Raw genomic sequence first — 21,679 nt, forward strand, 5'->3', positions numbered from 1 at the left:
GGCTTTTATTTTTTCAGATGATTCATGAGCGCTTACGGCGATACCAAGCATGGCCCCAAGCGCGCCTAAATTGCATCACCAGTGCTTTATTTCACCTCTAAGTGCTCGGCCGCATAGTCCGGGAAGTCGGCACGCGATGTGCTGGGTGGCGGCATTCGGTGACGATGCGCAAAATGCCTAGGTGCGGCGACGAAAAATAGGCGCGCAACGTGTTTGGCCTCGCATTGCGGGACGCCGACGCGCGCCCGCTGCGCGACGAGCTTGGCCGTGGGGTCCGCTGCCGATGCGTAAAATGACCATCCGCTGTACCGAGAAGCCGGCGGGGGAAGCGCTTCGTTCCTTGCGAAGAAGCACACTGCCGCGAGTCCGCTAACGCGTCGCTCTTGCCCGCAAAGTTCGAGGTTCGTCTCGCGTGCCGACGCCGTGAGCGGAGTTAGGCCTAGTGACGACTCCGAGCAGTAGACGCGCCGGCCGCGGTGCCCGATGTTTCAAAGTACGTAATGCGTGGTCGCGAGTCGTCCTGCGATCATCTTCGTCACGACATCCGAAGTGCGCGTAAGCAGAACCTCCAACCACGGATCCTGTGAGTCAACGCTAGAGAGTCGGTCCGAGACGCGCGTTTGCGATGTTCGCTACGAGTGCGGCGCGCCATCGTAATCCCACCGAGCTTCCGCTAGAAGCTCCAAACTAAAACGTAGTTCTTGTTCAAAGTTATCGTCGAGCCGTGAACACAGAGCGATTGCGAACACGCAACAAAGTAGCGCGACTTTCGACAGCCGTGAGCTCAAGACGCACGAGCTGCAGACGACAATCTCCCGGAGCGAGCATCGGACCAATGGCGAGGCGCGCTGGGGCAACATGGCAGACGCGGCCAATCGGAGGGCTCGAAACGACCTTCGAACATTTGCTTTTTGTGCGCTTGTTTTCGAAGGGAGGAGCCAGCTGCGGCGGGGAATTTGAAGACGGAGAAATGCGCTTTCCGATGAGCCCAAGATATCGGTGCCCGGTGGCGTCGTTGCGGAGCTATGATTTTTTGAAAATCAGTGTTTTTTTGCGATTTCCCCAATAATTTTCGCCACCTCGGCAGGCGCAACAATTTTTTTATAGCACTTCTACGCGGTTTTCGGTGAAGATATTTTGGAATCGTATATAAAAAGGGCTACAGAAACTGAAAATGTGATTTTCAAAAAATCGATTTTTTTGCCATTTTTCGCGATACGAAAGCCGCGTCCTTAAAAAGCGTCCTGCACGCAATAAAACAAGCATCAGGAAATTTGAGAACCACTGTCCTCTTTTACTGCGATAGCAATTATATGGACACTCTCGACAGGTTTTTGCCATCATGTCCCGTATAAAGACCAAATTGATAACATCCCCGGCGCATAGTATGTTCAACCGCGGGTAAAAGCGCGCGAGTGCCGGTGACGAACGCAGCTGAAGCAGACATCAAACGAGCCAGCCCATCTCTCACGCTCGGAGGGCGCATGCGATAACACCACTCCGCTCGGGAGGCCTGCCGTCAAAGGAGAGACGAAAGGCCCCACCCGTCTTGAACGAGCATGAAAAGACGCGAGGGCGGGGGGTAGGGGCTGTCGCTCGAGCAGCAACTTTGAACTTTGATTCTAAGGGCATGGTCGCGCGCGCTATTTCGGCAGCCATCAGCGGGCGGCTCGTATTACGTGCTGCGCTCTCAGTGCGAAGACACTGTGCACAAAGAACACCTTTCCCTGGAACGGCCGTATTCTCTTACACCAACGTTTTGTAGAGTTACACGAGATCGAATACAAAAGAGTTTGCTGCCAGCCTCCCTTCGTATATTATTACAATTTGTTGGTATCGCATATATTGCTTCTACCTTGCAGTGAAGCTGACTTTTTTCTTTTCTTTCACTGGGGGGGGGGGGTTAAGGCTAGGGTCTGTGCGTCTATATTGGATGATGATGATGATGCCCACACTCCAGATGACCAACGCAGCCTCCATTTCTCGCTAAAATTTGCGCAACTGAGAAAATTTTGAAGCCGGTCGGGCATTTTGGCGCAGCGTGGCGCAATTTCAACAAGTTTCACGGTTTTGGCTCAGCTTGGCGCAAAAATAAAGAATTGTATCAAACTGGCGCAATTGGCGCAGCTGTGGCATCACTGCTGTATTTGTATGCGCAATAGACTAAAACAATGTATTCGTTCGCATATGATGTATTTGTTGTATTTGTATTTTTGAAGCAATGTATTATACCCTGTTTTGTTTTGTTGCCTGCATTTGTTCCATAATATGTTGTATTTCCACCCTGCTAAAATCCCCTATGGGGATTGCAGTATCTGTAAATAAAAATATAATAAAATAAATAAATAAATAAATCAATAAATCAATCAATAAATAAACACCAACACACCCATTTTTATGGCTCTCAACAAGACCACACTTAAAGGGATACTGAACAAAATTTTCGCCGCCAAGATAAATGACTCAATTGAAAGATTGGGTGCTGAAATTTGTTGAAACAACCTTCATTTCAGCCAGAGACTAGCAGAAAATAATGAATTTAATGCATTTTTCGCGAATTGGCGCGTCTAGCGGCCGCGTCGCGAACTAGAGAGGAAGTGACGCGAAACTCCGCGGATAGTGACTCGCCAACCGTGCTCGCAGCAAAATCGCTTACCAATCGACATCGCAAGCCGCCACCCGCTGCCGCGCGTCTCTCCCAAAACGTGTTTTCACAGTCGGGAAGGTGTTCTCCGTGCGTGTTCTCAACCGGCAGCCAACGATGCCAACGACGCCATTGCCGCGCTCTCGGCCGTATTACGGTCCCTAGAATAGACTGTTTTCTCAAGCGGAGCTTGCGCCCACGTCTACGAATTTGCCGTCTGTGTTGTGTGCTGCTACGTAATGTGAACGGTGAAGCACCTGACACAACGCAGAATGCCTCAATGCTGTTCTGCGCTAGGGTGTGCCCTGTCATACATTTCCAACAGAGCCGAAGCTTCGAAGAATATGGATTCGCGCTGCGCGCCCATCGCAGCCAAAGTGGGTGCCTTCAAAGCGTGACTTTTTGTGCTCTGAACACTTCGAGGATAGTGACTATGAGTTACTGTGTAAATTGCTGGTCCCGGCTGCCGACCCACGTTGGGCTACGGCGGCTCGTCTGGCTCGTCGTCCTTGCTGTCGCTTGACACAGCAGAACGGTCACATGTTGGCGCATCCGTTTTGGAGGCCCGTCGAACTCGGAGTCGCAATGACCGCTCGTGGAACCACTGTCACTCGCACCTTGCATCTTTGCGCTCTCGCGACAAGCTCGGTAGTTGTAGCGGTTTTTGAGGAATATGCGCTATTTTGTTTCCTATGTGGGGAAAAGAGGACAAGGCTCAGCTATGCTCAGCGCCACACCAGCCACCCTCGGTTCTTGAGAGGAGAGGTGGAGAAAGGAAAGTGGCAGGGCAGGAGAGAGCGTGCCGTTTGCCCCCCTCTTGCTGGAGCACTCGACGTCACGTCCGCCGACAAGCGCAGTGGCATGCAGCCGCAGCGCTCTCACAATCCACTAAAAATACGGCCAACTGCTCGAAATTACGTGAAATAAACGCTGCGTACAGGAACAGTCGTGTCGTCCGAGTCGAATGTAAGTGTTTTCGTAGCTTTTTCAAATTTTTGTTCAGTATCCCTTTAAAGGGGCTCTGCAACACTTTTCCAAGTATTCACACAATGACGTCACAAGTGGAGTGACAGGGATTTGTCCCATGCTCTCAGCATTTTTTCTCTTCTTTCACACCAGTGCCCATCATGAACATGAGCACTTTTTTTGTCTGTTTTTTTTTAATGTGCACGCAGCCAATGCATAAACCTTGCATGCAGCTCACTTTCCAACGCCATGGTAAGTCGTAATATAATATAATAATATCTGGGGTTTAACGTCCCAAAACCACGATTTGATTATGAGAGACGCCGTAGTGGAGGGCTCCGGAAATTTCGACCACCTGGGGTTCTTTAACGTGCACCTAAATCTACGTACACGGGCCTCAGACATTTTCGCCTCCATCGAAAACGCAGCCGCCGCGGCCGGGATTCGATCCCGCGACCTTCGGGTCAGCAGTCGAGCGCCATAACCACTAGACCACCGTGGCGGGGCGCCATGGTAAGTCGTGGCAGCTAGCTCACAATGTTTATATCAGCCAATGGCCGTGTCCTTTGGGAATGTGGCATCATTTGTCGAGAGAAGAGAGAGTGATTTCCAGTTCCCTCTGAGAATGAATGCACTATAATGTTTGGCTCACATGTTCTCAGGAGCCCGATCGACAGCATTTTCTGACCGTGTTCAACAAGTGTTGCAGGGCCCCTTTATGGATCATTTATGGGGAAGGCTATAAAAGCTGGACCAATGTGTGGGTGGTTGACGAAGCACCTCAGCCCGGAAGTCGTAGAGTGAGCGTCTCTTGCGAGGAGACTGCATGGCCTTCTGGGGCGTCCGAAGTCGTACAACAGTGGGGCGCGTCGTAGAGCTGCCCGAAGGAGGTGTCAAGCGTTTCTTGGACGAAAGCAGTGGGCTGAACGAGAGGGCTTCTTTCTTTTGTGGCGTTGTTGGAAGACAAGCATCTGGCACCAGAGAATCCTGCAACAATGGAGTGCATTAATGAACAGGCAGCTACACGTGCTATGTACGGTGCAATGAAATTTGGCTTCACACAACTACTGCAGCATCCAACAGCATTCTATCGACAGCAACCACAGTAAAATGCTTCAGCAAAATCAAGACACCACATACCTTTGAAGCTCTCCAGACATAACATCTTTATACTCCTTGTGCCTATGGTAAAATTTCGATAATTCAAAGTCGATCACATTAAAATCTCAATAACTTAAAGAATTCTCAATGTATATATGTTCCAAAGTAAATCTCATTAAATACTAACATGAAGCCTGCACCACCACTGAGGACGGCACCGGCCCAGTTAATTGAAACACCGCAAATGTGAAACACTCTGTAACACGTTGTCGAAGCCATGCCCGTTGCCCGGCTGGTGTCCAAGCAACACGTGGTGTGCACAGGGCGTGGGTGCCACAGTCCCACAAGCTTGTATTTTTGCGTATAACTTTTACGTTCTGTTCTTAATAAATGTTTTTTTTTTTGTTGTTGTTGAATCTTGAACCGGCGGCTGCAGCAATTTCTTGCGGCAGACGGCCCAAACCCCAATACGTGAAGGCCTGCTGCAGACTTGGCAATGCACTAAGTCATACAAACGGGGGCCAGACTCCTTGCAAGCCATCACGAGCCACAGTACGAAAGAAGTGCATTAAATTACCTTGACGAGCTCCCTCGAAAGCATCGCTTCTCCCATCCGAGGCTTTCTGCACCTCCCGTAGCATTGCTGTGGGGAAAAGGCTCGACGCGCGTGTGGATTGAGTGTGGACTTAGGATGAGCCGGTCATGGAAGGCTGCCCCGCCAGCTTTGTACTAATGACGGGAGCAGTGGGTGCCGGATACGTGACCACGACAGCGTTCGAGTGAGGCTCCTGAAGTTGCTTCTCACAGTAGTTGCGGAGCAGCAGTTCCCCAGTGGCAGTACCCAGAACCACGCAGCCCGATTTGTCTCTGGTAATTACAACTTCAAAAGCAGCATTTCATTATTTAAAAACAACCTTGCCTGGCAAACCCTAGCCACTTAGCAACGAAATTATAACTTTTCTTCCTCATTTACTCTGACCTCAAAGGAATTAATAACAACTTCTACATTTTCCCCCTTCCCTTTATCTCTACGCATTGTGGCCACGAGTGCAAGGTACTTTTAGTGCACTGCTCCACGAATGTGTTTCGAAATTCATCTTTCCGCATACTTCCATGCACTGGAAAAGACTTCCTAAGGATATATCCCATTTTTAAACATTATCCTAGTTTGAATCATCTTTACATTGACCTTCCGTGAGCTATGAACTGCCTCCCCCTTTTTTGTTTCTTCTTTTGATGTGATTGCGCCAGATTTTAGGTTGATTTTTCCGCTTATACTTGTTGCCACTGTTCCATGCTGTATCCTGTGCATTCTTAGTAGCTCATACTTTCGTCTTTACTTCATGTGTCTACTCATTCTAAAAGACTGGGCATGCAAACACCGACACAAGAAAGATGTCAAGACACCACTAACGCTGACAACTGCAAAGGCGCACAACAGCGGAAAAGAAAGGAGGCATCAAAACTTATCTGCACATGCCCAGGCGCCAGTACGGCAATGAGTGAATTTGTCGATGTGTTTTATGATTGCGATTCATGTTGGTGTGCTTTACCATTCACTGATTGCCGTACAGATGTGGTGTATAAGGTTCCTTTTATCTGCGGCCTCGTCTAGGTAAGACAGACGGGCCGCTGTGTTAACCAGAGATCACTGGAACATAAGAGATTGCTAACCGAAGCCTCACCTTCTAATCTATCTTTACATTGTTGAAAGTGTAAGTGCATGCGAAAATTCGATGAATGAGCAATTTTCTACATGCACAGGAATGAAGAAACGCGTGTGATGATTGAGGCATGGCATATCAAATATTGTGGTAGCGCATGCGTGAGCCAACCGTTAATTAACTTGCATAAAAATGAAATCAAATAGTACCTTAACAGTTATCTTTCACATAGACCACCCCTGCGTGCCGGATTGATAGGCATCGCCTAATGCCTCGGCATGCGCAGATAAGTTCTCGTGCCTTCTTTCTTTTCCATCATTGTGTGTCCTTGCAGTTGCTAGTGGGCGTTCATGGTGTCTTGGCTTCTTGCGTCTGTGTTTGCAGGCCCAGTCTTTTAGAATGAATACTTACCAATTAGCTCTGCTCTCTCTTAGTCTAAGTGTCTACTCATGTATTTTGTTTTCAGTGATGCTACCGAGGACTTCTGATTTGGAGCGATTTCTGGAGCAGCAAAATTTCCGTTTTGGAGCCCTCTGGAGCAGCAAAATTTTCATCTTGGAGAACTTTGGAGCAGATAATTTTGCATCTGGGAGCACTCTGGAGCAGCGAATTTTACATCCTGTAGCGCACTACAGAAGCATATTGCATCAACATTCAAGCACCTGAATATTATTATGGGGCTCTTATGAAGGCTAGAAATATTTCGGTTCACTGCAAATCTCATGGAAAAAATCGTCTCAGGAGCATGGGCGTGCGCACAGGGGGGAGGGGGTGGCGGCCGCCCCCCCCTAGTCACCTAAGAGGGGGGGGGGGGGGCAAAATCTGCCCCGTACATTGACTTAGTAGGGTTTGGGGGGGGGGGGGGGGGCACTGCGACGAACCTTCGCCCCTCCCTTCCTGATGGGGAACCCTGCGTACGCCTATGCTCAGGAGAACTCCATATTTCACTCGCTAATGAAAAAAATAAGGGCTCATGCAGTTGAGTGTTCTGGATTAACCTCTTCGGCGATTATTTTCGACACTAGCAAATAAACAGAATACCGGGTCAAGAAAATTGTACTTTATGAAATAACACTAAATACACCTATGTGGTTATCAGCAGACATGGTAGACAAACGCCGTGATGTACAGCAGTACCTCAATGCCAAAGAGTCACACTGTCCCTAATGCATTCCCCTAAGAAAACTCCAAGGCGAAAGCCAGGTTCTTTTTCTTCTCGATCGACGGGTTGATCCTCCCCCTCCTTCTCTGCAAGCTATCTGCACCTCACCTGGTTTTGCGCTAGCTCCATGATCGGCGCACCGATTACAGAAGCAGTGTAAAGCGACGATGTCGTGATGGCGTCATCACGTGACATCACGATATATGACGCCATGATGACGTCACAAGTTTTGACGATCTATGGCGTGATGATGACGCCATCACATGATTATTTTTTGCATCAATCGATTGAAGCCGCCGACGGTCAATTTTCGTGTTTGATAAAGCATCTAAGGCGTTCGCATTAATACTGCGTATTGAACGTTAACAGCCTGGCCTTACATACCAAACTGTCCTCCACCATGTCACCTCTGTGCCATGCGCGAAACAGCTTGGCTTATCATCCACTTCACGGGGTGAAATGGCTTCTCAACTTTTTTAAAATTTTTATTGTGATAGCAATTATATGGACACTCTCGGCGGACTTTTGCCGTCGCCGTTGCCGTAACTTTCCGTATAAAGTCCAAATTAATAACATCACCACGCGCATTCTAGCCGCGGGTAAAAGCTCGCGAGCGCTGGCGACGAACGCGTCTGAAGCGGAGATTAAACTAGCCGGCCGTCTGTCTCCGTCGCACGGACAGCGCAGGAGATAACATCTTCCCACGCGCCGTCGATTGCTTATTAAACAGAGAGGAAACGCCCCGCCCGTCTTTCGTAAGGAGCATGAAGGGACGCCAGGGGAGCGGAGGGGGGGGGGGACCCACCGTTCGAAGGGCGCAGTCGCTTGCCCGCGCGCTATCTCGAGGCATCAGGAGACGGCTCGTAAACTTGCTGTGCTCTCAACGCTTACTTCGCGTTTAGAGAACTCAGAGTAAGAAAACGCTTCGGTTCCTGGAGCGGCCATATTCTCTTAAACCAGCGTTTTGTTGAGTTACGCGAGATCGGATCCAAAAGAGCTAGCTGCTAGCCTTACTTCGCTTAACAATATAATTTTTTGGTATCGCATTCATTGCTTCGCCCTTAAAGGGGTACTGACACGAATATTTTCAGTTGTAGTTTTTTTGCGTCAAATGAAAGGTCAAGTCTCCAAGAGCCCAGAAAAGGTAGTGCTAAGCGCGACTGCGCCCTGGAAAAGTAATTACAGTATGTTTTTAAAAGCTAGTTTCGGTTCCTACTGTACCCTGACGTCACAACACGATATGAGATTCTCGTCACGTGCTCGCACAATATATAGTGACGTTTCCACGGCCGCTCTGCGCCGTGGCTCTGCTGGTGATGTACAAGCGGCCATTTTAGAAGTTTTGATGACGCAAAAGCGGCCATCTTGGAAGTTTTGGTACCTGACGTCACCACAACTAGCCAGACTGCTGCATGAAGTCACCAGAATTAGTACTGTAGCCTGACGTCAAGCTAGTGTCGATGTCAGTAGGTGCGCCATGGAACGATTGACTTTAATATCAAATCAAAATATCTTATCAGCATTTGCTGAGCTTTACACTTGCTCAGAGCCGTCTCTGCATGCAGGAGGTTGGTATGGCAGAGTAAACTCGCCTTCAAAAAAAGGTGTCAGTACCCCTTTAAGCGAAACTGAGTTTTTTTAACTGTTAGCTATTGACCCCTGAAAACAAGGGGCGGACGTGTAACATGGCGTAGCCGCTTCACTGTGGGCCGTCAGCGACGGGCCCGCTACTCACAGCTGCGCATTTGCGGCTGCTCCGACAAGGAGATATGCTTTTACTAATGAGATTACATTTTTAAAAAAGCAAGCAAAAAATTCGAATTGGAACCCTAGCACGTGAGCTCGAAAGGGCAGGCCCTTTTGAGGGTATTTACTGCAGAGTGATTACAAACTCGGACGTGCTGGCGGAAGGAATTACGAAAAAGCTCTTCTGGATGAAGATCCATGGATAAAGTATATCTGAGGAAAAGTGTCAACGCGTTTCCACCGTTCACGTGCTCTTCCATAAACGCAAAGCAAGAAAAATTCGATATTGTTCCATATATCTACTGCGAGTGATCCCAGATCTCATTCCGCGATGTCCGGAAACAGAAGTGACAGACATTTTAGCGGCACGCATGTAGTTATTACTGAACATTGCTTTCCTTGTGTGCCGTGCGACGCTTGGAACGAGCTATCAGCAGCGTTTCTGGAACAGATGACGTCCGCCGATGAATCGCCGTCGCACTTTCTCGCTACCGATAGGCCTAGACGTCACGAGCCTCTGCGGAGAGCGCGTTTTGCTGTCGAGCGGACTTGCAGAACAGAAGCTGCGTCGGCACCGTACATGGCATCGTGGCTTACTCGGAACGCACGCGCGAGCGTTATTCAGCGGAATAATTCTTGGTCCATGGCTGCGACTTTATTGGCAGCCCCAAGATCGAGCTGCACATGATCTGACGCGCCGGCGGTGCGATTGCCGTTGATAGACGCCCCCAAACCCGAGACTTTGGCGCAGTTTGGCGCAATTTTTGTCGATATGCCCCCCCTCCCCCCCTGCAATAATGCCCTAGTGGTGCTGCAGATATTTGCATAAATAAATAAATAAATAAATAAATAAATAAATAAATAAATAAATAAATAAATAAATAAGAGACACACGAGTGCAGTCACGCATCATTTGTGGCACACCGCTCATCTATGTCTGCGTGGCTCAGTTTTCATTACCAAGCCTAGAACAGTTTCTATGGATGCTCGTTTTTTACTGCAATATACAGTGGAATCTAGTTGATATGTTTTTCACGGGAACCGTAAAATAAAACATTATGCAAAAATCGTATTCACTAAAGAGGTTAACAACAGGAGGAAAATATGCATAATCCCTCAGCAACTAACTTTTATTGAGCAACATTGAAGTAACTGGTCAATTGCACTGCAGTTTCTTCTTTTCAACATCTAGGAGTAAATTCTCCTGAAAAGTAAAAAACAAGAAAGCGGCTAGACGAGTAAACGTAGAATTTCTAGATACCCTTTTGCAGTCATATTATCCAATTTTGAGAAAAAATGTGACCCTATTAAGAGCACGAAAATGCATTATTTCCAAGGGGCGTTCGCTGGAAATAAAAGGAAGAACGCATTAGGCTGAAAAACGTATTACGAAGAATCGTATCAACGAGACTGAACTGTATAGATTTCGTAATCGTAATGCACGAGGAGTGCTTCAATGTGTGGGAGCAGCAGCAGGACTGTGTGCTGGTTGGGGAACACATCGGCATTTAGAGTAACAACCGGTATGTTGGAAGAACATTGCGCTCTGCAACTGACACTTAAGTTCTTTTCAAATTATCAAAATAAGTCTTTTACGTGACGCTTAAGCCCGGCACGGTGCTTAAAGCGATAGCAGAAAAGCCAGCGTGCGCTGCATTACAATACGCATATTGGCTAAAAGTATATCACTTGTCTCTGCATAATCACAAGTTTCCCATCAAGAGTGATGAGCTTCCAGACAAAAGAAGACGTGTGCAATTGTCAACAGCCGAGGTCACATGCAGCGCATGCAGCAGGTCTGATTGCCGATTTATGAGAAAAAGTGCATCCATGGAAATAAGCGAGGGGGGCCAGCATCTATGGAAAAAAGCGGTTGATATGTTTGGTGCCAAGTAAAGAATATATTAGGTAAGAAAATACCCCATTGTAGGCAGGGTGAAGAGTGAACTTGGGAGCAGTTGGTGCAAGCTGCCCTTGGATGGTACAGCAAAGCAGAGAAATAGAATTGCAGCAAAATCACTCCAGCTAAATTGCGGGTTTGTAGAGAGTGAAAACAAGATTTTTTTGGGCATTGATGCAGCAACATGAACCCTCCCTCAACATGTTGTTTTTCGGTGCAAATATAACTTCACTTTGTTAAGGGTTAAGTGTATGGCATATTATGAAGTTTTAACCAAGACGCTGCTTTGCTGCAATCAGGCTTAACTGCATGTTAAGGGAAGTTATCGTCAGAGGAAAGGCACCTGGGAAAAAGAAGCTGGCTCGCAGATCTCTGAGCCTTCAGGCTCCACGTAAGGCACCAGGGAAGGCTTCACCTTGCGCAGTAGTTCCCTGCATAAAGAGTAGCACAATCACTGGTTGTAACAGTGACACATGAGCACACCAGCATGTCATCCACGTGAATCCCAGCGTGACAAAGAGTAAGCAACAAGAGAAGCACCTGAAACTTTCATGCCAAGAGCACGTATAATGATATCCGTCACATGTTCCAGGAAGGATCGATACAAAAAGAGGGGAAAAAAAGAACAAAGAAAAAAAAGAGAGAGAGATAACCCTATCATGACAACTTCAAGCACATCAGCTCTTAGTAGAGCTGTGTGAATACCAAATTTTTCGAGTACAAAGACTTGCATAACGAGTGGGTCATTTAAAGCTTCCCACTGATTACAAGGAGCTCAACCATAATTCTTCATTGTCGTGAGTCAGAGCAACACCAACATGCCCATAATGCCTTACTACCCACTTCACAAAATTATCATTGCAACTAGGCTTGCAGTGGTCTCCCCAAGAGAGGCTCCAGAAAGGCCGCTCCTTGAGCTTTCGCTGCGACTGTGCTGCGTGTTCCACGCAGGCCAGGCATTCTTCCCTCTGTGGCCTCCACAGCCGATACAAAATACTTGTAGGACATTTTTAGGGGCGAAGCTCCTCAGGGTGTGGGCCTGTCCCTCCTTTGTAGTATGTAGTTGTAGGTAGCCACGCATAGTGGGATGTATCCACTCCTTGTGATGACGATGACGAGTGATGACCATGAAGAATAAGCGCGTTCCAGTATAGTGGAATGTACCCACTACACATGATAACGACGACGATGATGACCATGAAGTATAAGCGCAGTCCATGACGATGACTGATGACCATGAAGAATAAGCGCGTTCCAGTATAGTGGAGGTACTATACTACTAAACTAAAGTAATGTGGAACAATCTTGGCAGAGAACAGCGCTTTGCGATAGGTGGCGAGACACTGGAAGTTGTAAAGGAGCACGTCTACTTAGGGCAGTTAGTAACCGCGGAGCCGAACCATGAGAGTGAAATAACTAGAAGAATAAGGATGGGATGGGGCTCATTCGGCAAGCATTATCAAATCATGAATGGTAGTCCACCACTATCCCTCAAGAGGAAGATATATAACAGCTGCATCTTACTGATACTTACCTACGGAGGAAAAACTTGGAGACTAACAAAGAGGGTTCAACTTAAATTGAGGACGACGCAGCGAGCGATGGAAAGGAAAATGATAGGTGTAACCTTAAGAGACAGGAAGAGAGCAGAGTGGGTCAGGGAACAAACGGGGGTTAAGGATATCATAGTTGAAATCAAGAAGAAGAAATGGATATGGGCCGGGCACGTAGCACGTCGGCAGGATAACCGGTGGTCATTAAGGGTAACTGACTGGATTCCAAGAGATGGCAAACGCGTGAGGGGGAGACAGAAAATTAGGTGGGTAGATGAGATTAAGAAGTTTGTAGGTATAACGTGGCAGCAGAAAGCACAGGACCGGGTTGATTGGCGGAACATGGGAGAGGCCTTTGCCCTGCAGTGGGCGTAGACAGGCTGATGATGATGATGAGTATAGTGGGATGTACCCACTACACGTGATAACGATGACGCCGATGACCATGAAGTATAAGTGCGTTCCATGACGATGACGACTGATGACCATGAAGAATAAGCACGTTCCAGTATAGTGGAATGTACCCACTACACGTGATTTGATGACGCTTATGACCATGAAGTATAAGCGCGTTCCAGATCACACATTCTCTTTCCGCCATGGATGAAAACGATCGTGAACGCGCTCTCGCCCTTGAAAGGCAAAACGGCAACGCCGACAACAAACATTCCCCTGAGCTTAACGTCATATATGAGGACACCCGCGTTTGTGTGTCAGGTCTTTGTATGATGATCGAGTGGGCAAAATTTACGGGGATTGACGGTTTACCAGATTACCTCCGGAGCTTCGCCCACTCATCATCATTCACTTCATGGATATGGCGTGATTTTTTTTCAGAAAGGGGTGCACAGTGGTTACCAGAAGTCATACGACATGTGACACAGAAACGTCAGAGATCAGCATGAAACGTCAGAGATCGGCTTCGATTCATCATTGTTGTCACGGACGATCACAAGATTAATGTGACAGCCATGGAACTTGTGTGTGAGGGGCGCTGCATACAGTGAAACCTCGGTGATATGAATCTCACGGGACCACCAAAAATATTCGTATCATCCGAAATTCGTATCACCAGAAAGCTTGGAAAATTAGCATGCGACAAAAGAAAGCTGGCGTACATTTTCATTTATTGTTTTTCAGGGCCGCAGCAACGTTAGGAAGAACCCTGAATGATTGTCACTTAAGTTTTTAGATGTCGGCAATCATACCAGCACTCGTAAATATACGGCCCGTACGCACGTATTTAATTAATGAACCAGGTGCGTCGTGATCCATGACAGCAGTAGCCTCATCCAAACGTTAGTATGCTTTTTTGCATGACATCAGAGTACTGCAGCAAAAGTAACAAAAGAAGTGCTTTGACGCGATGGATCAGGGCTACAAAATTACAGAATCACGGCCCTGTGTTACGATTTTATCGCGGAGATGTTGGGGATGTGTTTTGGGAGATTTAAGGCCATGCCCGCACAAGTGCGACCTCAACGGTCGCGCATGTTGACGTTGTGAGGCCCGACTCCTTCACCAAGACCGTCCTTGCCTTCTTTCGGTCCTCGTCCACCTTTCATAGGATGTCTGATGCACGAGGCAGGCACATGTAAACAGAGTACAATGACAGCAGCCCGCGTCGACGCGTAAGAAAAAAAAAGCACGGTGCTAATGTTCTCTGTAATCTAAACGTGAAGGCACATGGAGGCACAGAAGAGCATCAAAGATTCGTGCGCACAACTTGGGAGGCCGTGAAGCGTCTCTGAAGGTTTATTCTGACCATAAGAAAAGTGTTTTTCTTACACCGTGATTCTGACGATTTGGCGGTGCTGCGCACATGCCCACGCTTGCGTTCCCGCGCTCGCATGTGCTTGGCGCGTCTTCCGCGACAGCGCGGACAGCATCTCTTCGTACCTGGGCGGTAGCGTACGTTCGTATCAAACGTCGCTGGGTGAAAATCGGTTCGCAACAACCGTACTCTATTACATTACAGGCCAATGGGCCTTGGCCGGGACTAACGAAAAGTTTGTGTCACCCCGAAATTCGTATCACCTGTGATCGTATCACCGAGGTTTCACTGTATATGCAATTTGCACCCCAGGGATGTCGTGAATAATATTATTTTTTTGCTTTTAATCAGAGCCACATAATCAGAAATGTTAGGTCCCAGTTTCTGGCAAAAGACATTGGCTGAGAAAAGGAAATATTGTCAGCACAACTAAAGAAAGAGCTAGAAAATGAAGAACTCAACAGTACGGCCAATCAGGTTACTCACACAAAAGCGCCTCTACCGTTCAAACACTGAAAAAGTTAGTGTTAAGCTAGCCATGCAGTTGCTGTCAGCCGCAATAGTGGGAACCTTAAACTACATGACAGAGCAAGCAGGATCACTTCAGACATACAATTTACATGCAGGTCCTACGATCAACTTCCTGGAAGTCATGCAAAGATGGCTTACTTTGTTGGACATAAGCAATTGTCAGCAGTAAATTCATTGCAACAATAATGATTGTCATCCGCTCAGTGGTGTAGACGAAGTGAGGCTCAATTGGCTGGAACACGCTTTCATTGCTTAAGTAGAAGATCTCGGGGATGCAAGCAGGGTGGAAAACCTTTTCGGCAAGGAAATGTGCCACGCCCTACTCTTCACAACGCAGTAAAATGCTGGTTGCATAAGACACCTGTTGACTGAGAAGAAATTTAAATTTGTTCTGACTCGCATGATGTCGAGTGACCCTTAGAAGCCATGTTCGGAATCTTGAAGTGGGGTGCAAGATATGACAATGGCTTATACTGACGTCAGGAGCACAATACGCGGTCTCGAAAAGGTGCTGAAAACAGGAATTGTAGACACTTCCAGTGACAACAATGTTTGGCGACATTCACAACAGGGCAGCCAATTGAGTGGATGCACTGCACTAACACACCCACCAGAGGCCGCATTTTGAACACAGCCACAATGCGTCCAAGGGAGCACTTTCTGTCAGACAGGCCAATTTTCTCGAACCCCAACATTGCCAGCATGGCAATGATTGCAGGTTTAATTGTTCACGCTGTCAACGAGTGGATTGCCTGTGCCGAGTGAACTGCAATGCTTCAGGCACCAAATAACGGTGCTCCAAATAATGGCCTGATAATGGACCAAGATCGCCGCAGCCTTTACTGCCCATGCAGGAACTTATCAAAGTTCCTGTAGGCCTGTGGAGACTTGTGGACTGTGTGCACTCACAATGACGGTCAGTCAAGAAGCCTCTTGAAGTATGCGTGCAGAGGTCGGTACAAGAGCTCATGAGGAGCATGCCCATACTGAGCTGTGGCAACACCGATTCGGACCACCAGAAAGCACGAAAGCTCACCAAGCAACTTTTTGCAAACTATGCACAGGGAGAGACCGACACAAATGCTACCATGACGTTTTTTCAGGAAAAGCCCCCTTTAAGAAAGATCTTGAAATTGTAGGCGTTGGAAGTCCCCGCAGTACTCGAGGCTATGTGCCATAACACTGATCATTTCTGTGTGTGTAGAATCCTCTTCAGGGCTTGAGATGAACCACACATGGCACACGCTGTTCTAGCATCCCCTTTATTGTATCCCCAATTAAAATATGCAGTGTATATGCGTTCACATGTGCGCCTTTCTTTCTTCTTCACCTCGAGCTGAGGTGTGCTAATAATCAAGTAATTATATTTTCCAGCGCGTTAGAAAGCGGTGCAGCACAAAACACATATATGACTCATATTTTCCCCCAAACAATATAAAGGGTGTTTTTTTTAGACAATACAGATTTTTTATAAAAATTCTATGACAGTCAGGCTCCTGTCGTTTTCGCACATGCACTCTGTGTCGAGGTGGGAATACTTTCTAGCAGTTAAAATGATGTTGAAGCGACTAATTAACAAAAATCATTAATTAACTATTTATTTATCGACTTCAGGGCAGGTGTTTATATTACAAAGTTGTAGTGCATGCCAATTTATCGCATACATATTTTTTAGAAATCACAAAAGTTGCATGTAGTTCGAGATATAATCGAATTTCAAGGGCGAAATTGAAACTGATTGCGCCCGGTGCGCGCAAAGCGCGGCGGAACATCGGGATGACACGTGACAGGGCAGTGATGAAATTTGAATGAAGGTGCGCCAAAGCAGAATCTGGTCAGAAAAATCGGCAAGCATTCTGAAATACACTAGTAGACAGCTTAATGTTCGAGTGCGATGGGTGGTGCCTACCTGTTTCTTTCTTAAACTATAAAGAGGTGCGAAAGACGATTTCACCTCTCTGCAAGAAGCGCCACAGTGGCCGTCCCTAAGTTTTATGCTTCCCAGACATAGAAAAGGTTGATATTGCAGTTTTCTTGTGCACAGTTGAAAAGAAACAGATAAGCACCAAACATTACACGCAAAAGTAAGGCGATGCGTAGGCACAAGTGAGATGACTTGCAGCTTTTCATGAAAACATACGGCTGCGGCGCGCAGTCATTCAAATTTTGTCACTCCCATGTGACGGGTAGTTCCAGTCTGATATAGCAGAACGGTCGCGCTTTGTGCGCGCCTTGAGCTATCAGTTTCGACTTCGCCCATGAAATTCGATGACGAATATCTCGAGGACAAGACTCGAGGACAACAATTCTGTTATAGCGATGGCATCTTCGACGCACATGAATATCGTATTCAGTGGGTTTGACTTCAGATGCTGTAAGAGTAAGCACTTCGGCAATTGCATTTCACGATGATCAAAAGCATATTACAAATTTTTGTTAAACCGTCACTGATAAGTTTGTGCAACGCTTACACGCTTTGAGGGTGAATATAAATGTGAGCCGACCTGAGCCTGGGCTGCACATGGAGACCAGGAGAGTGGGCAAACAGCGACTGCCACAGGTGGACAGCACGGTCATGCACCTGACCCCGTGAATATCCCAGGGCCACCTCGAGCAGAGGAGTCAAGGCACACAGCAAGGAGTCATCCCTCGGACCTGATGTGCACTGGGAGGACAGAGCGCCACACAGGGCCATCCAAAGAGGCTCCACCTGCATTATTAAGGGCAAGCTTTTGGGGCACATCCCACTGCTTTTTTTACCAACGGAGCGTTGATGCTCGCCGTCATTTCTCTGTCGGAAACAGAAATGATCATCATCATGAAACGGCACATGCTCTCTTCGTCCTCTTCTTGTTTTTCATCTGCTTTGCTCCCAGAACTACAATAACCTGATGGGCGAGAGAAAGAAAGAAAGAAAAAAAACGAAGATTTTTGGCAAGGGGCATTTGAGCCTGTGTTCCCACTATCCGAAGGTGAGCATCTCAACCACTCGGCTATCCAGGCACGCTAGCAGAGCATAGCAGAGCCTTGTATAGTACAGTATAGATTCCCCAAGCATCTCTTAGTGGCGCTGCTGCTCTTGACAGGCAGCGCCATCTCTGGCATAAAAATACAAACTGGGTGCAAGCAACGCGCGTTTTCCCTTCTCTTCAATGTGCTGCCACTCGCTTCCATGCACGTGTAATAATATTATCTGGGGTTTTACGTCCCAAAACCACGATATGATTATGAGAGACGCCGTAGTGGAGGGCTCCGGAAATTTCGACCATCTGTTCTTTAATGTGCACCTAAATCTAAGTACACGGGCCTCTACCATTTCGCCTCCATCGAAATGCGACCAATGCAGCCGGGATCGAACCCGCGACCTTTGGGTTTCCATGCACGTGCAGAGCTCTCGCGGCGCACTTGCGGTGCCTCACAATGTACTGCTTGCAGTGCGGCTTCAAAAGGATCTTCAAGCTTGACTGGCACTTCCGAAAAGCGAACTTGATAAAAGGAGAAAGGCTCGTCAATCATGTTTACGGTGAAGAGCAGACAATCGACAACAATGACGCCTCGACTCAAAACGAAATGCATTTCCCAAGTCGCGATTACACCGTGTAGGACGTATACCTCAAGGTAAGTCTCATTCTATCATGTTAAAGATGAGTAATGGCTAATGGTCCACATGCACTCCTAAATGAAGCCTTGCACGCTATCGATGTTTTGTGGTGTGGACTACGAATCATATGAATGTTGTTTTGAGATGGCATGCTTACAGTAGCAGCCGTGTACTTTCGTGAACAAACGTTTGTGGCGTGCGAAAAAAAGAAATTATGTGGCCATGGCACTGTTTCCTGAAAAGGTTAGAGTCAAGTCCTCTGTGCCAGTGGAGAATCACTTGCCGATTCGGACACAAGGCATCTAGCTGAGCTTTAACCACTGTGAAGCAAGATGAACTGCTCGCCTCGGTTTTTCGGCTCTCGCGTCATGCTTGCACTATCTTTTTATGAGGATATCGACTTGACAGGCATGTAGAACCTGCTGCGCGAACGCAGCTAGAAAATTGCAAAAAGTCAGAAGGTGGTTACTTCAAGGTTGCAATTGCAAAGCATGTATTACTATTAATGAGAACTTGTGTCTAACAAAGAAAAACGAGCCCTTAAGAGTCCCCTCCTTTCCTTCAAAGCATGTATTAAGTGCCAGTTATATTTAGCGACTTACCGTAAAAACCCGCGTATAGCCCGGGGTTTTTTTCTAGATTTTAGGGTGCGAAATTTCGGCCCCGTACTATATGCGGGTCCCAAGAATTTTCGGCCCAAATTCAGTTTCGGTTTCGGCATAGCGCGGTGCTATCATCATCATCAGCTGTCTGCGCGCTTCTGCGCTAGGTAGTGTTAGCGGCGTTAGTCTTAACTGGTCAGTTGGTCAGTGGCCTTTGCTTCAACTTGGTGCCCATAACGACGGCCTCGATTTTGCTCCTGTGATTTTACGCCATGTCAGGACCGCGCAGGCAGTACTCTGCTGCTTTTAAAAGAAAAGTTATCGCTGCTGCCGAAACCATCGGCAACTGTGCCGCGGAGCGGCAGTTCGGAGTCAACGAGCGGAGCATTCGCGGTTGGCGGAAGCAGAAGGAAGCCCTCTTTGCATGCAGCGGCCAGCGAAAAAGTTTCCGCGGACCAAAAAATGGAGCATTTCCTGACGTGGAACGAGAACTCACAGACTTTGTGCGGGAGCAGCGAGCTGCACATCTCGCTGTCAACATCGAGCTGCTACAAGCGAAGGCAAGGGAGATCGCTCGAGACAAAGGCATTCAGCCGGAGGATTTCAAAGCGAGCAAGCATAGGGTGTCTCGCTTCATGCGCCGCGCTGGGTTCTCCCTACGTCGGCGTACGTCGATCTCCCAGAAGCTACCAGAGAGCTACGAAGAGCACCTCGTGGCTTTTCAAAGGTACATAATTGCGTTGCGAAAGGCAGTCCCCTTTCAGCTGGGCCAGATCGACAACGCGGATCAGACGCCGGTCTACCTGGATATGCCCTCGGCGCTGACGGTGCATCAAAAAGGCTCCAGGCAAGTTATCGTGCGGTCGACTGGAAACGAAAAAACGCGGGTGACTGTAATGTTATCCTGCACGGCTGACGGTCGCAAGCTGCCACCCTACGTGGTGTTCAAACGAAAGACGCTGCCGAAGGGGGAGAAGTTCCCGAAAAATGTCGTCGTCCGCTGCCAGGACAAGGGGTGGATGGACGAATCGTTAGTCCTTGACTGGATAAAGTCCGTGTGGTGTCGACGGCCCGGAGCACTGCTGGGGCTCCCTTCGATGCTTGTGCTCGACGCGTTTCGGTGTCACCTGGCCGACTCCGTAAAGCGACTGCTGCGCGACTCCCGCACCGAGCTCGTCGTCATCCCGGGAGGGATGACATCACAGCTGCAGCCGCTTGATGTGTGCCTTAATAAGCCATTTAAGGACCATGTCAAGCGCCTGTACGTGGAGTGGATGAGGTCCGGAGAACCAGAAGTGACCCCTGCCGGACGGCTGAAACGGGCCTCGCCAGCGATGCTCTGCTCGTGGATAGTCGAGGCTTGGGCCTGCATTCCAGAGGCGCTCGTTTGCCGCGCCTTCAAAAAGTGCTCCATCTCCAACGCGCTTGATGGCACTGAGGATGATGTGCTGTGGGAGAACATTTCCGACAAGGGAGCTTCGGAAGAGAGTGCGTCCGACGACGACGATGAATGAAATGCCAATAAATGCATTTTTTCCATTTTCCTCGGACTATATTCGGGTGAAAACTTTTTTTCTCACGTTTGCTATCCCCGAATTACACCCCGGACTATATGCGGGTCCGAGCTATATGCGGGTTTTTACGGTAAATATATATATCACCCTAATAAAGTGACAAAAACAAATCAAACTTGCAGGACAATGTCAAAGCTTGCTGAAAATGCACAGAAGTCCATTCTGGCGTGATAAAGCAGCCTTCCCGACGCGAGAATTGCAGGCGCCGAACTTCTGACAATGTGCCGAGTTCAGTTGAATTCAACCAACCGCGCAACGCTAACTAGCACGAGTGTGAACGTTCAAGAACGACAGGTAGGTCTCATGAACACGGGGAATCAAAACACAAGGTTGTTTCCCCTACAACCGTAACTGGACTTTCACAATGCGAGAAGACAGCGAGTAATCATTACTGTAGTCGCTGCGTGCATGCGCCGCGTTACGTACCGATTCAGGAAGTCGAAACGAACGAAAGCGATGAACTCAGACAGCCTAAATAGAAGGCGAGACAGCGCTGTCAGCTATCCACGCTATCCGCCTTTATTTCTCGTGCGACAAGCCCGGGAACCGATACAGTTTCACATGTGAATCGCATGCCTTGGTGTTGTCTGCACTGTTGTGGCAGGCCACGACACCGCAATACTTCGGACCTCGCTTGCCCTTCCGCAGGTCGCTTCTGCCAACGTGGAAATGCAGCTTCGCACAGCAAGCCTCTCGGTTCAGTGTGCCAAGCTGTCGGCACGGTGCACCAGTTCCTCGCACCAACTGAGCAGCGCGCAGCCATTATTACAGCTCAACACTCTCAGATTGCGAAGCAGACACGATAATTTGATAGTTGACTTGCAAAACTTCTTTTGATTACAGAACATTGATGTTACTGAC

At 48.0% G+C, this 21,679-nt stretch overlaps 1 protein-coding gene across 2 annotated transcripts in view; it reads right to left on the minus strand.

Annotated features, from left to right (window-relative positions):
• LOC125757559 (telomere-associated protein RIF1-like) overlaps positions 1 to 17,747 on the minus strand; it is an 88,214-nt gene extending 70,467 nt beyond the window's left edge. Inside the window, exons 1-3 of one of the 2 annotated variants that reach the window (XM_049413137.1) lie at positions 17,546 to 17,747; positions 11,527 to 11,614; positions 4,391 to 4,597 (exon numbers count right to left, since the gene is read on the minus strand). In XM_049413137.1, the coding sequence (XP_049269094.1) occupies positions 4,391 to 4,597; positions 11,527 to 11,614; positions 17,546 to 17,736 (486 nt within the window). In that variant the 5' untranslated portion in view covers positions 17,737 to 17,747. The remainder of the gene's footprint in view (positions 1 to 4,390; positions 4,598 to 11,526; positions 11,615 to 17,545) is intronic. The other variant, XM_049413138.1, reaches the window with a different exon arrangement.
• Between the last annotated feature and the right edge of the window lie 3,932 nt (positions 17,748 to 21,679).

The sequence above is a fragment of the Rhipicephalus sanguineus genome, chromosome 3 (genome assembly GCF_013339695.2).
Source record: "Rhipicephalus sanguineus isolate Rsan-2018 chromosome 3, BIME_Rsan_1.4, whole genome shotgun sequence".
In the NCBI taxonomy this organism is placed as follows: domain Eukaryota; kingdom Metazoa; phylum Arthropoda; class Arachnida; order Ixodida; family Ixodidae; genus Rhipicephalus; species Rhipicephalus sanguineus.